The sequence below is a fragment of the Rhopalosiphum maidis genome, chromosome 4 (assembly GCF_003676215.2).
Source record: "Rhopalosiphum maidis isolate BTI-1 chromosome 4, ASM367621v3, whole genome shotgun sequence".
Taxonomy (NCBI): Eukaryota; Metazoa; Arthropoda; class Insecta; order Hemiptera; family Aphididae; genus Rhopalosiphum; species Rhopalosiphum maidis.
The window spans coordinates 40435695-40458889 of NC_040880.1; the positions used below are offsets into that span (position 1 = coordinate 40435695).

Below are 23195 nucleotides of genomic sequence, written 5' to 3' on the forward strand. Positions count from 1 at the left end.
AATAATGTTGAATAATTTAATGAAATTGTATAAAAATACTTCTGTAATAGTGACAGAATAATTATAAAGCTAAACTATTGTTTTACAAATATTTTTTATTATTATAATAGATATAAACAATATAATCAAATAAAAAGTTTAACTTGATTTTAAAAGCCGTTCATGTAGTTAATTAAATCATATTTATAATAAATAATAATGAACAATTTTCAATATTTTAAACGTATTCAGTCAATTTATAATAATATGAAACAATTCAAGCAGAATTTTTTTTTTTGAGTTGTTTGACATAAAATACTATGTAGTTATTTTAATATATGTTAGCAATACATTTTTTTTTTTTTTAATTTAAATATACAACGAAAATAAATTCAAAATAACGATAGTCTTAATAATTATTAATACAATATTATTTGTGATTACATTGGTAGGATGCATCTATTATAATTTTTAACTTAGCATTAAAAATCAACGTGGTGTAAAGTAAAAGTTAAGTAAATGTTAATTGAAAAAAATGTATTGTATTATTGAAATATCTGATTCAATAAACATTATTAAATTAGTTTTAAGGAAAGCTATATTGATTCAATTACAGATTTTTCAATAAAAAATATAGAACACTGTGATATATTACCATATTATACTATATATGCATCAACTTCCTTAAGTTATTTTTATAAATATTGTTGTCGCGCTTTTATTTTTAAAATATTAATCAATATAACATTATAATTTAGAAAAATAAATTGCAGAATAATAACAGTAAATATATAATGTGGAATAATAAATTTATCCGAACGAAAAAAACAATTTTAATATTATACTTTGCTATGATACTGAAAAAAATGTATTAAAATAATTAGTATTTTTATTATTCATAACTGTTTGTTATATACTACCTATGATCTACCTAGCACCTCCACACAATATTTTTCATTGATATTTTAAAATATTTAAATCAATAAAAATTCCAACCGAATACTTTATACTTGATATTAAATTATTAATTTGTTATTTAACATATTTGTTTTTAGCGTTAACATATTTTGATTACTGTACTGAATATTAGTATTGTTTATCCAGTTGTATTATCGATAATGTATTCAACGATGAACAGTGAAATTCATAATTTGGATGATTGCCATTCTTTTCAATAAAAATCATATTTAAATTTTCTGACGTACAGAATATGCATACATTCACATTAAAGAATAATTCTTCTAGTGAGTGAAAAGTACCTTAAAAGAGACTCAAATCAAAACAACTTACTCTCTTGCTAATTTGAGATTTGAAGTAAAATGAAAAAATAAAAGGGAAACACATGCTTTAAACGACAGTGTAAAGCTTTTATTTGTTCCCCAACGTTCCTGGAAACTAATTAAGTTTCCCTATCGAGCCAAAAATCTCAAACTTTGTACATTTCAAAACCAATCGCACAATAAAATGTTATACGCTTGACGATGATAATTTTCTTTACAATTAAAACCAACAATAAAATTGTTAGTTAAAAATTTAAGAAAAAAATATACTTGTCTAATTTTGTAAATAAAATAGAAAATTGATTATAAACTAATAATATTAAAATATAATAAAATAAATATTATAAATATAAAATTAATGTCACCGTAAATTTCTTGAACTTTTTTCACAGGCCTTTAATAATGCAACGTTATTAACAAAAATAATTTTGTAAAAACATATATAAATGAATGTCTTGTAAATAACTATAACAATGCCACTGCTGTCAAAAGTAACATTAAACAATAATAAAAAAAATTGTGGGTTAAAACAACTTTTGAATTTTGATGGATCATTTTATACGCATAAAATTTATTTATCAATTATCAACATAAAATATATTTAAATCAAAATATATCGTTGAATATTGATTATGGTTTTCAAAAATATAGCATTCTCTAATAATAGAGCTTATAATCATTAGGGTTTTTACGATTGAATTATTATCATTATTTTAAACACGTCGATAGGTTTTTGAATTTTATAAATAAATTATGTATAAATAAATCTATGCCTTATGGAATCTACAAACAAAAATTTAAATATTTTGAGAACGAGTAAATATTTTTAATTCTAAGCTATCAGCTGAAACTTTTCTGATAGTTAAAATATTATTTAACGTTAATAATTTAAAAACCATAATATTTATCTCTTTGATGTTTCTAAAAGTTATAATTATATAACTTATAATTATCAATTATTATTCTATTATATATGAATCATGAATTTTATATAGTATATTGTCTTAGTTTCATGAATTAAATATTAAAATAAAGTGGTTTAACTAAAATGACAATGAAACATTTTAGATATAAATAAGTAATAACTATAAAACGTTAAATTTATAAAAAAGATCTTTTCAATAAATTAAAAACGAACACATGTAATTAATTAATTGTATCATATCATATAATACTCTCCAAAAAAAAAAAAAAAAGGTGTAATGAATAAATACACTCGTATAGATCGTGATATTTATCCTAATAAATTACTATTCCAACAATAAATATAATTATGCATAAACTATCGATAATATAAAATCATATGTACCTTTTCGATATACTTGTTAAAATATTTTCATCCTTAATTAATTTAAATAAAATTAATCGTTCAATAAAATATACAATTATGTTTCATTTTAAAAACAGTTTTTTTTTTATGATCTTCAAGAAGTGAAAAAGATAATGGTGGTCTACTGAACATTTTCGTGTAATTAAAATAAATATTACAATAGCTACTTTATTAATAATATAATATTTAAGATTACAAAGAAATATAAATGTATTAAGAATTAGAATTAAGCACATTAGTTTAATATTATTTATTTTTATATAAAAGTTCTAGTTAATTATGTATTTATATTATATGGACCAATGGATTCAGTAAAGTCTAATATTTTGTTAAATTTACCGCATTTTTTAATATAAATTATTTTTCTATTATGATCCATGTGAAAAAAAAACAATTGTATATCCTTATATAACAAATAATATACTATATTTAAATTCAAAAATAAATAAGTACATACATTATTATTATTTATTTACGGCTACGTGTATATAAATCTAAATGAAAGGACACATTGAATAAAACGTAATAGTATGTATAATATTATAATAACGAATAATATCCTTGGTTGAATGATAGCGATTTTTGTTATTTTATAATAAATATAAAAATATTCACTGAGAAATCGATTAATAAACTACAATAATTTGTTTTGAGATTTACATTTAAATGTTCTGAAAGCACAGCAACCCGCATAGAAAACTATAATACATTGCAGTCATACACATTACGCCATCGTAATATGGTATACCTAGTACCTACGCATTGGTTGTTATTGGGGTGAAATCTGCAAATATGATTTAAAATTTCTATACTCTACTTTAATTGTAATTACTGCATTGCCAATTTCACAAAACGAATAGCAGGAAATTGAAGTGTACAGTCTACGTTTTATATTATGTATCTGTGAGTGTATTTTCAATTTCGTACCAATCTAACACTGTACACATAATCACGTAAGTAATGGTATTACGTAACGTTTCCCAAAGAAGATTCACCTAGACGTAATATTTTAACGTGAAATTATATTTCTATACACGTATTTATTATGCCAGTTGATCAATAATTAATGACAATCAATTTCAACGGCATATTAATAATTCTTCAGTTTTCCTAAGCTACCTTTTTCGTGATATTCAGTGATAACTTACACATTACCATATAATAGCCTTACTAGTATTTAACGGTATTTTTTAATTTAATTTTTTTACCTTTTATTGATAGTATTTTAACTAGTGAATATGAAATCAACATTAGTCAGTAGATAGTATAATCTTCTTGTATTGATTTAATAGGTTAAGTTCGTCTATAAAGTAGTCAACATTATTCGAGTAATTAACTAGTACTTATATGTGTTTCAATTATAATATCTAACATTTAAATTGAAAATCGACAAAAAATGGTTAAGTATAAATTATAATAAAACATTAAATGTAAATAATTTAATTAGTAATTTTATGAAATTGTATTTTAAGTAATAAAATATTTACTTTATATTTTAAGTCAGCTATTGTATTATATTAAGATACATAAAAATTATTATAATATACACAATATTTGTATTATTATATTTTAATAGCTTTACATTACATACCATAAATTATAAATGTAATAATTAATGATTAATAACCTCATATCGTATATTATTCATTATAATTTTTGATATTGATATATTCATTTGTTAGATCAACAGCTATTGATATAAAATGAATAGCTTTTAAAAAACGGACGCTTATCGTTCTTAAGCAGAGAATCATTTGAATAAGAATTTTTAATTAGAAGCGAATTATATAGAAGTCGTGAGATATTTAAAATAATATGGGTAACAAAGGTACTTATGATTAATGAAATTATAAAGGTACAACAATAAAAACAACTAAAATTTAAAATATGGAGGTATATATATATATGTATAAAATATAGCGTATTTGAACGATTAGTTGAACTTAAATGTTATTATTATTTATTTTATAGAAATTAGTACAGCAAAATCGAAACACCAGTTAATTAGGACAACCGCTTAATTGCCAAAATAAACTTATGACTGTAGTGTAAATGCTCACCACTAACCTAAGCCACAAAACGGGATAAATAAAGGACATTTTTATTGAGTATATATTAATATCGATTACCTATGATCGACAATCCGACAAAAAACGCTATTGAATTAAATTATTAGACTAAATTGATGTTATATTTATCACGTTTGTGTTCAAATGTGCGATGTACCTATGTTAAATATCGTTTAATGCATCAGTTGTTAATTGTGTGCGGTGCGTGTAGTAATGACGTATCGTCATAGTAAAGATCTTTTGGTTGCGTACAAATTAGGAGTTCTCTAAAAAATTAAATTACAGCCACTAGGCTGTATTACTTGCTGTCTATCGAAAATTTCAGGACAGAAATCAACGAATACGTGAATTCGATTATATAGTTATTATGATGTATAAAATATTATTCTACGTGTATTATTAAATCAGTGACAACAACCAACACATTTTTGTTTCGTTTCGATTTTTTAAATTTTTTTTTTTTTCGGATTATTGGAACAACCACTTTATTGTGACCACATCACACGCAACCGGAGTGTCCCAATAAAGCAGAATCTAGGGTATAAACAATAATTAGGCATAAATAGCTTAGTTTTTAAAACCAATTTTATATAGACATTAGTTATTTTAAATAGAATTCGGTCATTCTTAAAATGCACTAGTATTCGTTTAAACACTTATTATAATTATTTTTAATAAATTATTTAAAAATTAAAACTATAGACACTACAATGTCCATTCACGCTATTATTATGCAAATTTTGAATGTCTTAGTATAAAATATATGAACGATATTAACTTTGTCTGTGATAAATGAAAGAAAAAATAAGTAAGTTTATTTTTCTACTGTATTATAAATACTCACCAGACCCGAAAGAATATACGGTTGACTGAACGATGAGATTTTTTGGGGGTTTTTTTTTCACATAAAAAAAATCGTTAAAATTATGTTATAATTTTTAACGTAATATAATATTATATTAGAAAAAAAATAAATACGTTCTAAAATTGGGTTGACGTGTATTTACTCCATTTATTGAATTATTGTATACACTTTTATTACAGATCAGTTGATACTTATGCAAAGGTTCAACAGTATTGTTTTGTGAACAATTTAAATAATTTGATTTCTTATTAATTATTTCGTATTTAATACACTCTAATCAGAACTTAATATTTTGAATTTATAATAATAATAATTTTCATGATACAATGCAACATAAAAATAATAACCATTAAAATAAGTATTGTTAAAAGTAATATAAATTTAGGAAAAATACCGTAGGTAATAATGTCAAACGTCAAAAATTAAAGACATTTTATCAGATATTTATCTACACTATAAAAAAGTTCTAATAAAAGTAACGAAACATTTATAAATTAAAAGAGTGAATATCGTTAAAGTTTCAGGTAGCAAAAAAAAACCCATTTACATGCGAGTTTTCGCGCTAGTTTATTTACGTACGAGAATTAACTCGTTTCTACGAAAAAAAAAACGTATCGTAAAGTAGCACGTGTCTACACGTACATCAAAATATAAACATGTTCAAATAATAAGAAATCGTTATTTTCCCTATATAATACGGACGTATATTGTGTAATCGTTAATCGTCATTCGTCTTGTTTAGATATAGATTTATCGCTCGTGTCGCTCGTATATTTGTATAATAATATAACAAGAATAGTTTTACTAACATAATATTATCATTAATTATATTATATTATATCCGTATTATACGACATAGAAGAATGTCACTGGTAACAATGATGAAAGCAAGAAAAAAAAAAACACTGAAATATCAAATACAACGTTTATGGTTTACCGTGACATATATAGTTACTTGGAAAATAAAAACCATTTATGTATAGGTAATATGAATGTGTATCTTCTCGGTTATGATAGCAACGACCACTGACATGATCAAACATAACAGCAATTATGTCTATATAATGCCTATCTATGGTGGACACACAAGAGATACAACTTCGGCAGTCTTCAGGTTATTGAATGAAAAACGTGTCAGTTTTTTTTTTTTTTAGGAGGGGGTAAAAACATACAACTGTTAAGTAGCTACGACTATATATTTCATACTTATGAGAACAAGAAGCATAAAGACTTTGTGTTCAAAATATAAATATTACGTAAACAAACTTACGAATTTTAAATTGTCAGTGACTCAATTTTTTCTCATAATCATGATACTATAGTATTACGATAGGTGTAAATTCTATTATTCTGTCAAATTTGAAAATTTTTATTTTATATAATTTTTTTTTTATTATAACTGTTGCCCATTTGCCTTTAAGGGCGAATTTCTAGAGCATATATAGGACATACAATTCACATTTTATAAAAATATTTGCCTAGTGTTGATCATGAAGTGTAAATTAATGTATCATATCTATAAGACAATATAACTATAGACTTGTTATTTTTATAAAAATATCGAAAATTTTAAATTGTTATGTTTCAAACTTATACTATTTTTTTACGATCCGATAATAATAAATAATGTTTCTATTTGTTGTTAATATTTAGTATTATATACTGATATTTTACCATCCATTTTTATTTTGTTATGTTTGTTTAATGAATCTATATAATATTTATTTTTAAAACCACTATTTATATTTCATATAATAGTATTGACGAAAAAATAATAATATTTTAACCATGTTTATCCAATAGGCAATAAATAATTTTAATTAAAACAGATTAAAAAAAAAAATTTTAAATTTAAAATATATCTAATAGTAATGATAAAATGCCTATGTGTTCCTATTAATATTAGATAATACATTTTTACGCGCAAAATGTTTTTAAAACGATTTGTAGTGTTTTTTTTATAAAAAAAATTAAAAATTTGAAAACAGATTGACGGTAAAATTTGCAAGCGTTTGGGTCTTTTGAATTTTGAGGCAGGCCATCTGCAGTATAACGACTATTATAGGTATAACTGCATCTTGCGTAATACTTTATATAATTCACTCGCGGAGAACATACAAACTATAAATATCACAGTAATAATATTATAAAAAAATTGACAAAAATTAAAAATATCATAGTTCAGACATTTAGGACGTCGTTTACCTTCTGGGACCATCGCAGATGGCAGACGACTGAACTCTGGAGTTTTCGAAAAACGTTCGACTGTCAGCGGACGAAAACGGGACTGCACCCACACGCACCCACGGACATTCATACACGTAAGCTTCCGGACTATATTATTATGTATTTTATTCGAATAACGACAATAATAATGATAACAATAATAATTCGTGCGCGCCGAACGGACACTCGCGAGCGACCAACGACCACGGCGATGGCAATAAACACGGCGCACTGTCGCCGGTAGACGTTTATACCGCCGATGCCGCCGCCGCCGAGCCGCCGCGCATGTCGTTCGCTGTGCCGCGTACATCGTAGCAAAAAAAAAAAAAATGTTGAGCGGACTTACGCGAAAATGCACACACGCGATTATAACGAAGAAGATGACCGTCGTCAGGACGTGGTGTGTATAATGTGACAGGTATGTTCGTCGGGGCACAAACGCACATTATACGGTGCAAGACGATTCTCCAATTATATACAATATTATATCGTGTTATTTATATAGGTACATATATATTATGGGGCTGGCAACGCGGCGGCGGTACAATCAAATTATTGTGCGTTCTGTCAAACTTTGATTTTCGAGAGTTTTTTTTTCTTTTTAAGTATACATATACCTATCTTTATACTCGAGACCGTAATCTTAAATACTCAGTTTTTTTCACGAAAGAGAGTGACGATAAAAACTTTTTTTATTTCGCAAATATGACGACCTCTATTTTTTACCGATGTAACGTAATACGAGTAAAAAAAAAACTTATGTATCAATATCACACGATAAACTTATGATTTTTTCAAAAATTAGTAAATCAATCAAAATCACTTAACTGCGCATAATAATATTTATGTTTTGACTATAACAAAATCATAGGGGTGCTGAATAATTTAAAAAATCTGAATTGAATTATACTGTTAAATAATAAAATAGAGGAGATCATACTTGATGAATCACTCAGTATATATTCTCCTTTTTCTCATTATTATTATTATGTTTTACTGTGGAGTCCACTTTTGCGAATCGTTGGCCGGTAGAAATGTAATAATTTATTAAAAAAATAAAAATATTTTTAATAAAATGTTCGTCTTGAAATGCGCAAATACTTAAATATCCATATAAACTGTAGCTTAGCGAAAGTAAGTAAATACAGAAAGAATTTTAAAAAGGAATCCGATTCCTTGGAAATTAATTTAGTTGTTCCACCCGATTCGGGTTTCCAAGAATTTTACTTAAGACTTAGCGCATTTTAAAGAACTGTGTTACTTTGTCCACTATTGTTATTATTACTTTGCTCTTTTTCAAAACTTAAAAATTCGTTTTAAATACTTCATAATATCTTAAGATCCTCAATGTCTGCATATTTAACCGCATATGTATATCTTTGATCAAATGCCATTATGGCATTTAATAAAATTGTTATGGTTTCAATAAAATGTAAGATATTATGTAACGAATGCTTGAATAATTATAGAATAACTATTTATTCACACAAACCGAATTTAATACATTAATTCGTGTTCAATTTAATATTGCTAACTGTTAATAAATCTTAAACACGTTTTGATCTCTTAAATTATAATATATTAGTGCGTTTTAATCGTTTTATTTATTAGATCAAGTTGGCATTTAACAATTATATACAAAGTAAACAATTCAAAGACACGTGGGTATTTTGTTAAATAAAAAATATATTTATATCCTTTTGTTTGGGGTTAGATTACTACTGTCTGTTGACAACAATGCATTCGACATTGAACAAAGGGACGTTAATTTTTGAGTATCTAATTGATAATGTTATAAAAAAAAATAAATATTAAGAAAAAATGACGTAATAGTATGTGCTCAGCAAAAATAAATGATTCAAAGTATACGAACGCTTACTTGTAGATATTCGGTTTAATGTATTATTAATAACACAAAATAGCTGGAGAACTTTGTCCTCTTTAATGGGTGCTAAGAATCGACTGAAATGATAGTATCAGTTAGTAATCTGAACGATAATTATTACTAGTTAACCATCGACATTTCAGGCCAAGTGTTTAAGCCGTTTAAGGTGCTGATCAACGTAATATTATGATTTGTAGCAGCGGGTAAAGTCATGTTGGTGCCGAATGAGTAGTATTTGTAATAAACTAATAACACTCCAGGTGCTTTTGACGTATTGTTGCCGTTATCGATACAACTATTATTGCCTGGTGTATATGTCTCGACCAAATTAGTATTTATAGCGTTATGATACAGAAAGTTATTTTTATTATTAATGTTAAGAATAGGTTGATTATAAGCAATAGATTTTTATGAAATGTTATTATTGAGAGCTTTAATGATATTTAAAGTTGTAAATTTTCTTTTTTCGGTCCTCGAATTATTGACATTTTGGAATCTGCATGGTGGTTTGTTGCAACTTACTACAAACTTAATGATAAAACAGTTGTTTGCAGATCCATCGGAATTTTTTAACTTTTAATTAATTAATAAAACACGATAATTACGATATGATTAGCTGGAAGGTATAGCGAGTATTAACAACGAGAGGAATGTCGCGACTGGAGTCAAGTCATTAAAAGTTACAAAAGTCATAAAATGCTGAAGCTTTCTTGGACTATGCAATGGGTTTGGAATATAAAAACATGTACTCGTTGCAGTCTGTCAGAGAAAGTGTATTATGCTACTGTACAATGGGGCAAAAGTAAATAGCCTAACATTATCTTACTAAGAAATTATGAATTAGAGAACTTTGCTTTTGAGTTATGTCTATTAAAAATGTTAAGATTATTACAAAATAATTTAATTCGTGCGTTACGTGGAATTCAGATATTATAAGTATTATTAGTATTATTATGATTTATATAAGTTTTAAAGCAACAATAAATCATTACATTTTAAAATAAGTTAGTATTGAGTTTTCACCTGTGATAAAATAATTATGTGGTACTCAAGAAATATTTTGTCCATATTATAAATGTTGAGACAAAATTATAATTTTAAATAAATAAACTTATTATCTTCATTTTGTAACCCAAAAAACATTTGTAATAAACAGTTATTATTATAGTATAGATAAACGATAAACTATACCTTCTTTTCTTTCAATGCTCTATATTTTAGAAACTTAAAAACATAAGAACAAAAGAAAAATTGACAATGTTTTTATTTCATAACAAAATAGCGTAAAATCGAGTAAGATTTCTGTGAATCACAACTAAAATTCAAGATCTAATGACAAAAATAAATAAAATTCAACAACAATAATTATAATATGTAGTGAATTTAATGAAAAAATACTATAACCTATGGGGGATTAAATTTTAAGCATTTGGATATTTGGCTTTTGTTATTGCGTACTGCGGTGAAAAAATTGTATAAATATTATTCGTTGTAAAAAAGCACCATAAAAATTATCTACCTATAATAAAAATTAAATTAAAAAGGACAATAGTTCATTTGGATGCTATAAAAAATATATTAAAATGAAGGAGTTTATATAATATATGCACTATGCATAGATGCGAGGATAATTGCCCATAATTTTTTTTTTTGGGTACATATTCAAAGCTAATTCATCATAATAATTGAAGGACTATAGTATCTTGTGAATGACTAATACAAAATATGAATTGAAAGAGCTACTGGTTTAATGTAAAGGCAAATAACTCGTCAGACTTTTGAATACAAACTTTCAATCCAAAATATCTTAAACCTAAGATGAGTTGTTATAATTTCAATACAAAATGATGAATATAGGTAGTAAATATATATACATGTATATGGCGGATAATTAGACGTAGGAACAAATACATTAAATAATTGTAAACTAAATAATAATATAATAATAATAATTTAAAATATCTGAATGTCATTATAAGTTATTCAAACTTATCTCTATTTAAAATAAAATATTAATAAATATTTAAATTTTATGTTATTAATCATATTATTTCATATTAAAATCAATATTATTACATAACAATGAAAAATTATAATTTTTTTTTTATATATTCGACTTACATAAAATACCAGTTAGTGTGCTAAAATGAAATTTGTTTTAACTATTAATAAACAACTAAGATTGCCATGCTATATTTTAGATTCTAATCAAACGAGGGGAATAATGTGGTTTATTTATTTTCTGTTCTTTTTTTTTTTGTTTTTGCTAAAAATTCTTTGGAATAGTAAAAAAAATACTGTGCATAATTCAATTGGAAATTGAACACAGATTTCCACTATAAATTAATCATATTTCAAAATGTCCGTATAGTTTTTATGTCGATGAATTATAGCTAGTCAGTACTTGTGTTTTACAAAATACAAGTGTCTTAACCATTTTTTAATAAATAAAATAAATATATTTGTATTTTCTATACAGCATATTCTAAATAATAGGTATATCATACATAAATAATTATCCATTTATTTCATTTATTGGATATAAAAATCTATAATTATACAAGTTGTGTTTTATACAAATAATTAATTAAATATTTTTTATTGTCATTATTATTTAGGTATTTTTGTTGTACAAAATTGAATATAAAATAATTAAAAACTATGGTGATTTTTTTTTTTTTGTAACTTGTGACGGAGTGGAGAAACAATCTACAGACGAGATTCTATGATTATAATTTTAGTTGTATCTTGTAAATACAATTTTTATAATGAGTAATTATTGTACACCTACGAGTATATGAAAACATTGCACAGAACAATTTTAATAATTTGGACATCGATTACTTATGAATTGTAAAATAAAGTAATATAAGTTAATTATAATTTTTAATATTCAAAAATATTCTAAATAAAATAGAAAAACTAAAAAAATGTTATTTTATTTTTAGTATAAAAATTTCTATAATGACTTTCAATATTAAAAATACTATTAAACAAAATATTATAACAGTTATTATTGTATAAGAAAAAAAAGTGATTTCGAAATACAGTAATCTTCAATAAAAGTTCTACGAAATCGAGTAATTATAATAAATTTGTATAAAATAATATAATTCATGTTATGTTAGTATGAAGTAATTTAATCTCACAGAAAAGGCTATGGAAAGGCAGTAGTCCCACGTGATCACCTCGTTAGTCGACTTTTGATACAAAACAATTATTTGTTGAATAATTAATATGAAATATTTTTTGATAAAATATTGCATTTTCTAACAAACATATCATAAATTATTAAGTTATAATATTATAAAATCAGAAAAGAAGGAGATGACGAAAAAATAAAAAATATTGCAATAAAAATTATAAATTCATAATATTTGAAAGGTAAATAATAAAATAAAATCTGTACTACCTATATGAATTACATAATATTTAGTTTTTTATTCCTATATATATTTTTTATTTGAAAGAATATTTTAATGTCAATGATATTTATTTATTGACATAAACGCATATAAGACTTAAACACAGTTTAAATAAATTTACAATAAAGACTTAATTGTATCGACTGTTTAAAAATGAACATAATATAACATTATATAATTTTTAAGTATACAATATATCAATGATAGATTTAACATTAAAAATTAATTAATATACAATATCAATTGAACTTACAAATTATGAACACATATTAGGATACTTATCTTATTAAATGTAAATCTCGTGTACAAAACAAATCAAGATTTTTCATTTCATTACACTCGAGGGCAATACGATTCAAAGGATTATTATAGCCATAAGAGGTATAATGGAATGGAATTGAAAACGCAGTACGGTATCACGAGTTTTATATTTTTATTGGGTTGAATAAAAGTTTAAAGAATACATTAAATCCGGACAGAATATAATGCCTTTTATCAATGTAATTAATAAAAACAAAATAGCTACTTAAATATATTTTAACATTGAAGGCTAATATTTTTAGTATGGGTATATTATGCAAATCATCATGTAAATTTAGGTTTGAGACATATCATGGAAATCTAGAAACTAATCGTCTTAAATGCTTCTAGTGGTTAAATGGTGGATGGTTTTCTTGGCCCCATATTCGGATGCCGTATGGTAAATCAGAAGCATTGAGACTAAGTTTAGATTTAAGGATTGGGCGTACACGGCGAAGACGTGAGTTACATCGTGTTCTTTATTTTAGGGAATGATCTTTCCAGGTGAGTATTTTGTTGATATTTATTCCAAGGTGTTTTATCGAGTTCAAGATTGTCAAAGGGTTATTGTTTAAAATTTGTAGAAAATATTTTTTTCTATTTAGAGTGAAGTTTAATTGAGTTTATAAGCACAACCTACTTTTATAAAGATGCTATGTATCTTGAAAAATACAGGTAAGCCCCTTTTGCTTTATAGTTTAACTACATTTACATATTATGTGTATACTATTATGGTAAATTTTTAGTTTCACTATTGAAACTACAATATATAAAAACTTAACTTAAAGTTAAATATAAAAATAAAAACTTTAGTCTAAATTCCTAACAGAGACTAAGAATGTATTTAAAATTTTCTAATGATTTTAAAAAAAATATAAATATTTCGTTATAATTTTAAGAAACGATAAAAAAAAATACCACTCTTTACCTTTGAATTCTATTTATATGACAAAAAAAACATTGTAGTGCATTCCAGTATAATTACCTATTCAAATGAATTTGGTTATTAATTTCTATACCTTCTTGCCAGTGCAATCGTAACCCAGAACGTAAGATTTTCTATCCAATATTAGTAAAACGTGCATGTAATTGTTTACGAGTATGTTCAAATCATTTTTTTTTTCATTATATGTATTTAAATTCTAGATATACTAGTAGTTTAATTATTAGGAATTCCATAATAAGTTCAAATCATTTTTGTTTTTTTTTTTTTTTATTGATGTATTTTTATTAATATGTTTAAAAAACAATTTATTGTTAATATTTTATTTGGAATAATATAATCAAAAATATTTTTATAGCATTGTTTATGCATTTATTACATAAATCATTGTTATATTTTAGTTTTATTTTATTTTTATAAATAACGTTTTTGTAATGCTGTTTCCATAGAAATTTTATTCAAAATTAATATAACGTAAAATTGAATTCAGTTTTTCGTGATCCAGAATAATGAATAATATTCAAGCTAGTAAGAAAAATATTATTATTAACAGCGAACACGGTGAAACGAAGAATCGTACATATTTTAGATTTATAAAATACTTCTAGGTATAATATATTATATATACATATTTTTTAGAATGTTTAGAACAGGTGACCAACGGATCGATACGTGTTACTCCAAATAAATGTGTTATACATTTCAAGCCTGGTCATACATATATGCAAACAATACAATTATTGAACATAACTGATTTGCCACAAATCATTAAAATCAAACCTTTGGAATGTAAACTATTCAAATTTCCCTATATAACTACCGTGAGTTGTTTTAAAAATCATTAAAAATATATCTCATAGTTTATTGTTTTGTATTCCACTCAATAAATATTTTATGGTAGAATTTATTTATGTTTTTACTACAAAATAACCTAAATATACATTAACTATGGTTTTTTTTTTTTATGCTTATTAGTACAATATTTTGTTTATTATATAACATTTTATTTCATCTAATTAAAGGTGAATTTTATTTTAAGGTTTCTATTCTTCCCAATGGATCTTGGAATTTGCAGTTTACTTTCATGACTTATTTAAATCAGGAGTTCAAAAGTTATTTGCATTTAAAAAATCCTACTGGCCAAGGAAACTTTGCTATAGAGTTAAGAGCTATACCAAAAATGCATTCTTGTTTACCCAAGATCTTGGATTTTGGAAATGTGGATATAGGAATGAGGTTAATATAGCTAAGTAAATTTTCATATAGAATTTACAAAATGTTATTTTGTAGCGTTACGAGAAAGTTGAGTCTGGCTCCTAAATCAAAACCTTATCAGTTTCGCATATTTATCCCATTCGGTTTTGAGGGATTATGTGTAGATCCAACTTGTGGTTTGTTTCAAATAGTTATACAAGAGATTGTTTGAATAAAAATTGATTTTTTTCAGGTGAAGTACTTTGTGATTATCCAAAAAACGTCACAGTCGTTTATACGCCTCAATCGTATATTACTTTGTGTATTGATTTAGTATTGTACCTTACAGGATTTAATCAAAAACCACATGTTATTACTTTGACGGCGGTTACAAAACCTAAGCCTTTTTGGTAATTAATTTGATAAATACGTTTAGGTAAAAGATTGATTACATTTTTTGAGAATACAAATTGAATATTAATTTAAGCATTTGAATCAATTACGTGTTGAGAACAAGATAAATTTAATAAAATAAAAAGGAATGAAAGATATTTAAAATAGATCGATGAGCATTAATCAGGATGTATATAAAGGTTATAAATAGGTTACAAATATAGGTTACCAATTATAACTATGTAAGTTGCAAAAAATTCATAGAAAAGAACTTTTTTGTAATTTCTTTAATACAATTATGATATCTTGACGTTCTTTTGTTTAGAACCATTATATAGATGCATTACTTTTTCTATAGCCACAAAAATATAAAAATGGATATAACAATACCAAAAAAAAAATATTTACATTCATTTCATAAAACACCTCATTCAGATAAGACAGAAAATGATATCATAGCTTTTAACCGACTAACTCTGAATACAATTTTGAAGAATAAAGGCTCAGTTTTGGATGTCGAGTCTTATAAATGGCTTAGTTAGTACAATAGACTATTGCATTTTTGATATTTTAAAATTAAAATAATTAACAATAATCTATATTATGATAAAGTCTCTATTTCTATATCATATAGTTTTATGAGTATTGAACAAATTTATTATAAATAATTATGGTTTGTGCGTGATATGTAACTGTAACTTTAGTATTCTACCGATCAATTAATAAAAACACGTAACTTAAACATATTTTTTTAAATATTAAAAATTATATAGTTAAAATGAAAACAATAGTATAGTAAGCCATAATTAAAAATCTAACGTTATGTGTTATAAAAAACTACAAACCATAAGTTATTTGAATGTTTTTTATGATCTATAGATCCTCTTGGTGAGTTGGACAAAGTGTATCGAGATGCGTACTTACAGAATTATAAGGATTTTATGGTAAATGTAAAATGTTTTAGCGATAAACAAAACAAAAAACGTTTTGATATACTTCGGAATGAACTAAACACCAACGAAGAACAGCAAAAATCTGTTTTCGACAAGCAAAAAACTAAATGGAAAATGTACATTGTAGGTAACATAATATACAAATCGTAAAAATGTACTCCTAAAAAAATTGAATGTAAAACATAGGAAAAATTGAATCCATATGAAAACATACTACTTGATGACCAAATTGAACCGTTGGGACTTCGTGAAAGAAGTATTCGAATAAATCATATTGTAAGTCGTAAAAACGATATCAAATTTAAGATTTCTTTAGTGCCTGCTGTACATGATATGACGTATTAGTAATATTTTTTAGGATACAAGTGATTTCGATTTCGACCCGAATTTCGATGATAACTGGTTTATACGATTCCAATTATACAACAAATTTATTAACGCTGTCAAAATAATTATAATTAAAAATCGTTTGGAAAAGAGACTAAATATTTTCAAAGCATTAATAGCTAATAACATAATAAATATGTTGTGACTCAATAATCACAATTGAATAAATATATTGATTCATGGTTATTTGATTATTAATATCATTTGTATTTTTTTTTTTTTTTAAGCTTCTGAATAACATTTAAAAATGAATAAGGTCATGTTTTAGAAATAAATATTAACATTTTTTTTTATTAATATTATTTTTACTGAAGTAGAAATATTTCACTGTGATACCTGATAAGTGATATCATATTATACTTGTTATTTAAATGATTGATCACTTATCTTTATGATTTTGAGTGTATATTACATACGTTAACATGATTAATTATTAGTCATACAAGTAGAGATCAGTGGTCATCGTGTAGATTTTACGTACTAAGAAAATGTCGATAATGACAGAATATAAGAAAATACGAGTGCGTATTTTATAATGTCTGTTTAGTGAATTAATTATGATAAAATAACAAATGTAAAAATAAAATACTTCAAGTATCAAAGACCGACATAAATATTTGAATTCAGAAGACTATTGCCGTCCTGAAGGTATACTTTATGAAAATAAACTACGCACCTTGTTGTTAGAAACTGAAGATAAACTAAGAAGTATAATGCCACATTCGATTTGCCACACTATTCAACATCAAAGGCTCTAAATAAATATTTCATTATTGTAAGTATTATTCATCAACTTGTATTGAATTCATTTTTGTCAATTTCCGTCAAAATTTTATAATGGTTGCAAAACTACTCAGTTTAAGTGAATTTAATAATACATAATAATTGAAGTAAGTTTATAACACGGACATGTGCCTGTTAAAATTTAATGGAAATTTTATAATTTTGTTTCATGTATGTATCATGTATGCGTATACGTTAATTACTTTAGCATAAACATACATGACAAAAGGTAATTTACTACGACATAATATACGTTTTAGCATATTGTATTTCAAGGGACTGAATTTTTAAGCGCACAAGTAAGTCACGAAGCTACACAGACATATTTTAAGTATAATATAAACCGGTAAAAATAAATATTCAAGTAAATAAAGAAAATAAGAAATGAATGTAATTTTAAAAAGTCAAATAAGAAATACAAATAGGTATTGCTTAAAAATGATTTATTTACTTACATACAATCACATAAAACTACAGGAGTACAGTTTATTTGAATCAAAATAACCACGCATGTATACCTATTACCTAAGCATAAATTAATAAATGCATGTGCGTCTTAAGACAATTTTTGTGGAGGATAGGGTAATTACAAATGTAATATTATAAAATTAATTAATTTAAAAAATAATTAAAACTTATGTATCTATCCTCGTTTGCATGCAATGAGTATTATCAAATATATTATTATAAGTCAAACAATGATGTTTTTTAACCGTAACAATGAAATAATATTCCATATTATATATGGACGGATACAGTAGTCAAATCATTGTTATGAAGGTAGATATTTTGTAATACATTAAATACGTACATACATAATATTGTAATATATAGGAATTTAAAATAAGAAATTAATTAATAAATATTTTTTACATAAGGTATGATTTTTTTGATTATTGTTATAGATATGGCTGTACATTTAAAGTATTTAATAGACTTAAAAAATACACCATAATAGTTAAATACTGTACAAATATAAAAATCTATTAAGCCTAAAATATTTGAAACTAAAGAGTATATTAATGATTAAATGTGATGCGCGGTGTGTGTACTGAATAACAAAACAATATTTAAAAACATTTTTAAGACAAAAATCAAACAATAATTCATAAAATAAATGTAAGCAATAATAATTAAAAGAAATTAACAAAACATTAATAATAATAATAATAATCTGAAGATTTCACTGACAAACATAATAATAAAATATACCAATATTATTTAATCAAAAATATTGAAAAATAAAAATAATAAAAGTTTTAAAATTGAATTTAACCTTATTCAAACTTTATATGTTAATAGAACTATATTTTATAGTAAGCTAAAGCTAATTTATTTTATTATAAATATATATACATCCTCAATATACTACACCTATCAAAAACAAATAAAGTGTTAAATAAGACTAGAAAGTATTTAATAATAAGTAGGCAGTATATTATCTATTTGTAACATTAAAAATGTTACATATTTATTATGGATCATCACTGCACTATTAAGAATGTCGAAAATATTTACAAAATATTAAAGGAATTAAACAAAATTATGGCGCATTTTATATATAAAAAAATGACTTTTCAAAAATGATACTAAGAACTTAAACACACACACACTCACACACACACACACACACATTTACTGATCAACTTTAAGACCCGAATCAACTAGTGTAGGCCAAACCACGGTTATACAAAAGTATGATTATCACGTACGATCACTTAGTTGATTTTTTTTTTCTTGTCAGACCAATACAATTGGCCCGTCAAAACTTTGAACGACAAACGAAGACCATTATTATTGTTATCGTGAACGATTTTGCGGCGATTAGTTTACCCGGATGAGGGTTGCAAAAGAACCGCTGCTCTCGTCCATAATAAAACCTTTATTACCTTATTGTTGCGAACAATCGACCCGAAAAGTGATCAGCCCCTAGTTTCGAGCATTATATATTGCTATTATTATTATGATTATGATTATTATTTAAAAAAAAATGTATCGTGGTAGTTAAACGATATGACCAAAAGGTTGAAACTTTCCACATTATATTCTATTACGCGATTGTACTTTTGTGAAGTTTTGATAACTACATAGCTCTCGTATTATTGTACTAAATATGTTATTTAAATTTAAAATTAAAAAACAATATAAATGTATCTCGCATACGATCGCTTTATAACACTCGTCATTGCTGTGTTTGACTCAACGGCCTGTCGGTAAATTATTATAACTTTATCGAAGTTATTAAAAGGAAAAACAATTATATTTACAAATTATAATAACTTCACGGTGGCTTCGAATAGTAGCAGATAATGTCAATTTGTTTTTGATTTCTGTTGTCATTTCAATCATCTAATGACCCTTCAGTTCCATAAAGAGCTCCAGACCCCCAGGAGATATAGAAGTTGCAATCTCATTTGTATTTTTAAATGGAAAAAAATACGTTCTGTGAAAAATTATAATTAAAGTTTTAATTCGGTCGGAGTCCAATAGTGGGTTGTTGCAAATTGCAATACTGTACATGTTGAAAACTTTCTATAAAACATTGTATGGTTCTGCGTTAACTTACGAATATGAATAAGTATATCACAAAAAGTATTTCGAATATTCTGTGATATTATTGATAGCAGTATGTACCTATATATCTACTTAAATTTCAAAATGTTTATCACGTACAGGGTACAGTGTTTGGTAAGTAATGCATTATTATACTTGGTTTGCTTCGTTGTCGACAATCTGTCCGATGCCAATATCTAAAAAAATATTTTTTATTTTTTTTATGATATTAAATATACACGTTGATAAACACTCACGTAAAATTTTATGGATTGTAAAGTTTCAAAGTAATCCACATTTTAGAAAATGTACGCCACACTACAACTATCGAATAATGGAACGAAGCAACGAATAGTTTTTCGTTCAATACTGTAAAAAAGAGAATTATATTGAAGGAAAGGATACATTTTCACTTTCCATTAAAAGCTTTCTGACAATGTATACATTAAATGTATAAGAGCATTAAAATACGTCAGTGCAATCTCTGAATATTAAAAAAAAAATGTGGAACTAAAAATTCAGTGTTAGTTGTTAGATTTGATGCATTTAAAAATGCAATTTTGATTATAATCATAGTTTTATTATGATTTACTTTGAAAAGATTAACTATTTAGTTTTTATAAAATTGAATTTCTTTTATTTAAATTGTTATGGCGAATGGACGTAATAAATATAAATATGTATATGATTAAATTAATTTTTTTTCCTAATGATTATAATTAAATTTTAAACTAAAATTCGTAAATAATGTAAATTGCATGTTTCCATATTGAAATCAGTCGCTTGATTCATTTTTCTACTTCCATTTTTATTTTTAAAACTGTTATTTTTAGTTTATTTATAATACGTAATGCATTTAATATTGATACGAACAAACTGTAACTATTAAAAATTACATTATTTTTTGAGCGATTTGTTTTTTGTTATTGAAGATACAAATTGGTTCATATTCTATGGCTATGAGTCATTGTTGTGATTGGTTTCAAACCCAATAGTCATTACAGTAGTCAACAATAATTCGGTACGTGAAGTATATATAATATTTATATAATTATTTTTCCTACCGTAAATGAGTCTTGAGAAATATGAATTATATAATGTTTTTTATGTTAATTTGCATGTAATAATAAAAAATAATAAATAATCTAGTATTCAATTTCAACATATTTTTATTAAATTGATTATAACTTATAAATAATTTTGTGGTAAGTACGAAAATATATATATAAAACTTTATAAATATATATAAATATTATATTATTCATTATCATTGTATTTTTAGTGACAATTCTATATTCAATGCTTTTATATTAAAGACATTACAGTTATTATCTATGAATTATGCATTTTACAGTAATAAAATATAATGTACCTACCTAATACATAATAATCACTTACGTTAAAACGTCATCGTATTTTGCATCTGTTTATTTTAGAACTTAAAAATTTCATATACGTGTTATGTTACAACTCAACACCATGTTACACGCTAATGTCTATAGTTATTAATCTAATTTACATTTAAGCTAAAATATAAAATGTCTTTATCATAGGTAATTTTTGCTTACACTAATTATGACTCATAAATTACTACCAATATGATTCTGACTGAAACAAGGTAACTATTGATTTTACAATGAAATATTCCTTTACCTGTTTTTTTGCTACGTAAAATATATTTGGGACAATAAAAATGATTACTAACTTTCATGTTGCCATATAAATCAATTATAAATTGAACGCAGATGGTACATAGGTCATTTATCGAATTTTTTCAGTAGTTTAAAAAACTATTTTATAAATTGCGAATTAAATGTAACATAATATTTTATATTCTATCTATTTTTTTACAAAATCTTGAACGTTCAAGGGAAATACTTATTGTATTACTCTCTATGTTTAAACTATGTCGTTTTTAGTGTGGTTAACAGATTATATGGAAATTAGATAATATCTAGACGACTTCAAACTTAAGACTATTTATATTTTAAAACAAAAGTTTGTTTTACCAATTTTATTATTCTTGTTAATCGAGCTGTTTTATTATCGTCATACATTTTTTTCTCGGAATAAATTCCATCATAATAATTTTATTAGGTTATGCATACTTAAAACGGTTTTATAGATGTCTACTTATCATTGTACAAAAATTCAAAAATTGATTAATTTATTAAAAACAAATAATGCATTACTTTGCTTACAATTAAAATACTTAAATACCATTTTTGAGCTTATTTTATATATTTACAATCATTTTGATCTAAAATTATAATATTTGCTTAATTATTAGTTTTACCTATACGTCTTTTATAAACCAATAGATCTTATTCATATTAAGAAATGACGTAAACCACTTCAACACACATTCATAATAAATTAGTTTGCTTCACGTATCTATTTTAAAGTACCTACTCACAAAAATAAAATATTTCTGGTTGTTTTTATTATTGTTGTTGTTTATTGTTATTTTGTTTCCGTTCGTTATGTCTATTTAGGGATATGACATGCAATAAAAGTTTTTCCTCGAGTTTATATAAATCGAAAAATTGACAAAACGTCATAAAATATATATTGGTGTAATACATTATCTTTATATTACAATAGTAACATTTAAAAGGCAATTTCATACA

General features: G+C 24.5%; 2 protein-coding genes across 4 annotated transcripts in view; one reads left to right on the forward strand and one right to left on the reverse strand.

Annotated features, from left to right (window-relative positions):
- LOC113559041 (chaoptin) overlaps positions 1–23195 on the reverse strand; it is a 101739-nt gene that overhangs the window by 77289 nt on the left and 1255 nt on the right. Inside the window, exon 1 of one of the 3 annotated variants that reach the window (XM_026964639.1) lies at positions 7729–7958. The exons of the other annotated variants lie outside the window; for them this stretch is intronic. The gene's annotated coding sequence lies outside the window, so the exon portion shown is untranslated. Of the gene's footprint in view, positions 1–7728; positions 7959–23195 lie in introns of those variants that run through there. 3 annotated transcript variants of the gene reach the window in all.
- Positions 14812–17374, forward strand: LOC113559042 (cilia- and flagella-associated protein 221-like). The gene is made up of 9 exons (XM_026964643.1): positions 14812–14863; positions 14951–15123; positions 15342–15538; positions 15593–15693; positions 15750–15906; positions 16248–16426; positions 16769–16965; positions 17029–17118; positions 17201–17374. Exons 1-9 carry the CDS (start codon positions 14812–14814, stop codon positions 17372–17374), a joined length of 1320 nt encoding a protein of 439 aa, XP_026820444.1.

Excerpts from the sequence above, each read along its gene's own strand:
- LOC113559042 (XM_026964643.1), top strand. The coding sequence starts at position 14,812 with ATGAATAATATTCAAGCTAGTAAGAAAAATATTATTATTAACAGCGAA. Across the intron at positions 15,124-15,341 it reads AATTTCCCTATATAACTACC|GTTTCTATTCTTCCCAATGG; the intron begins GTGAGTTGTTTT and ends TTTTATTTTAAG. Across the intron at positions 15,539-15,592 it reads AATGTGGATATAGGAATGAG|CGTTACGAGAAAGTTGAGTC; the intron begins GTTAATATAGCT and ends GTTATTTTGTAG.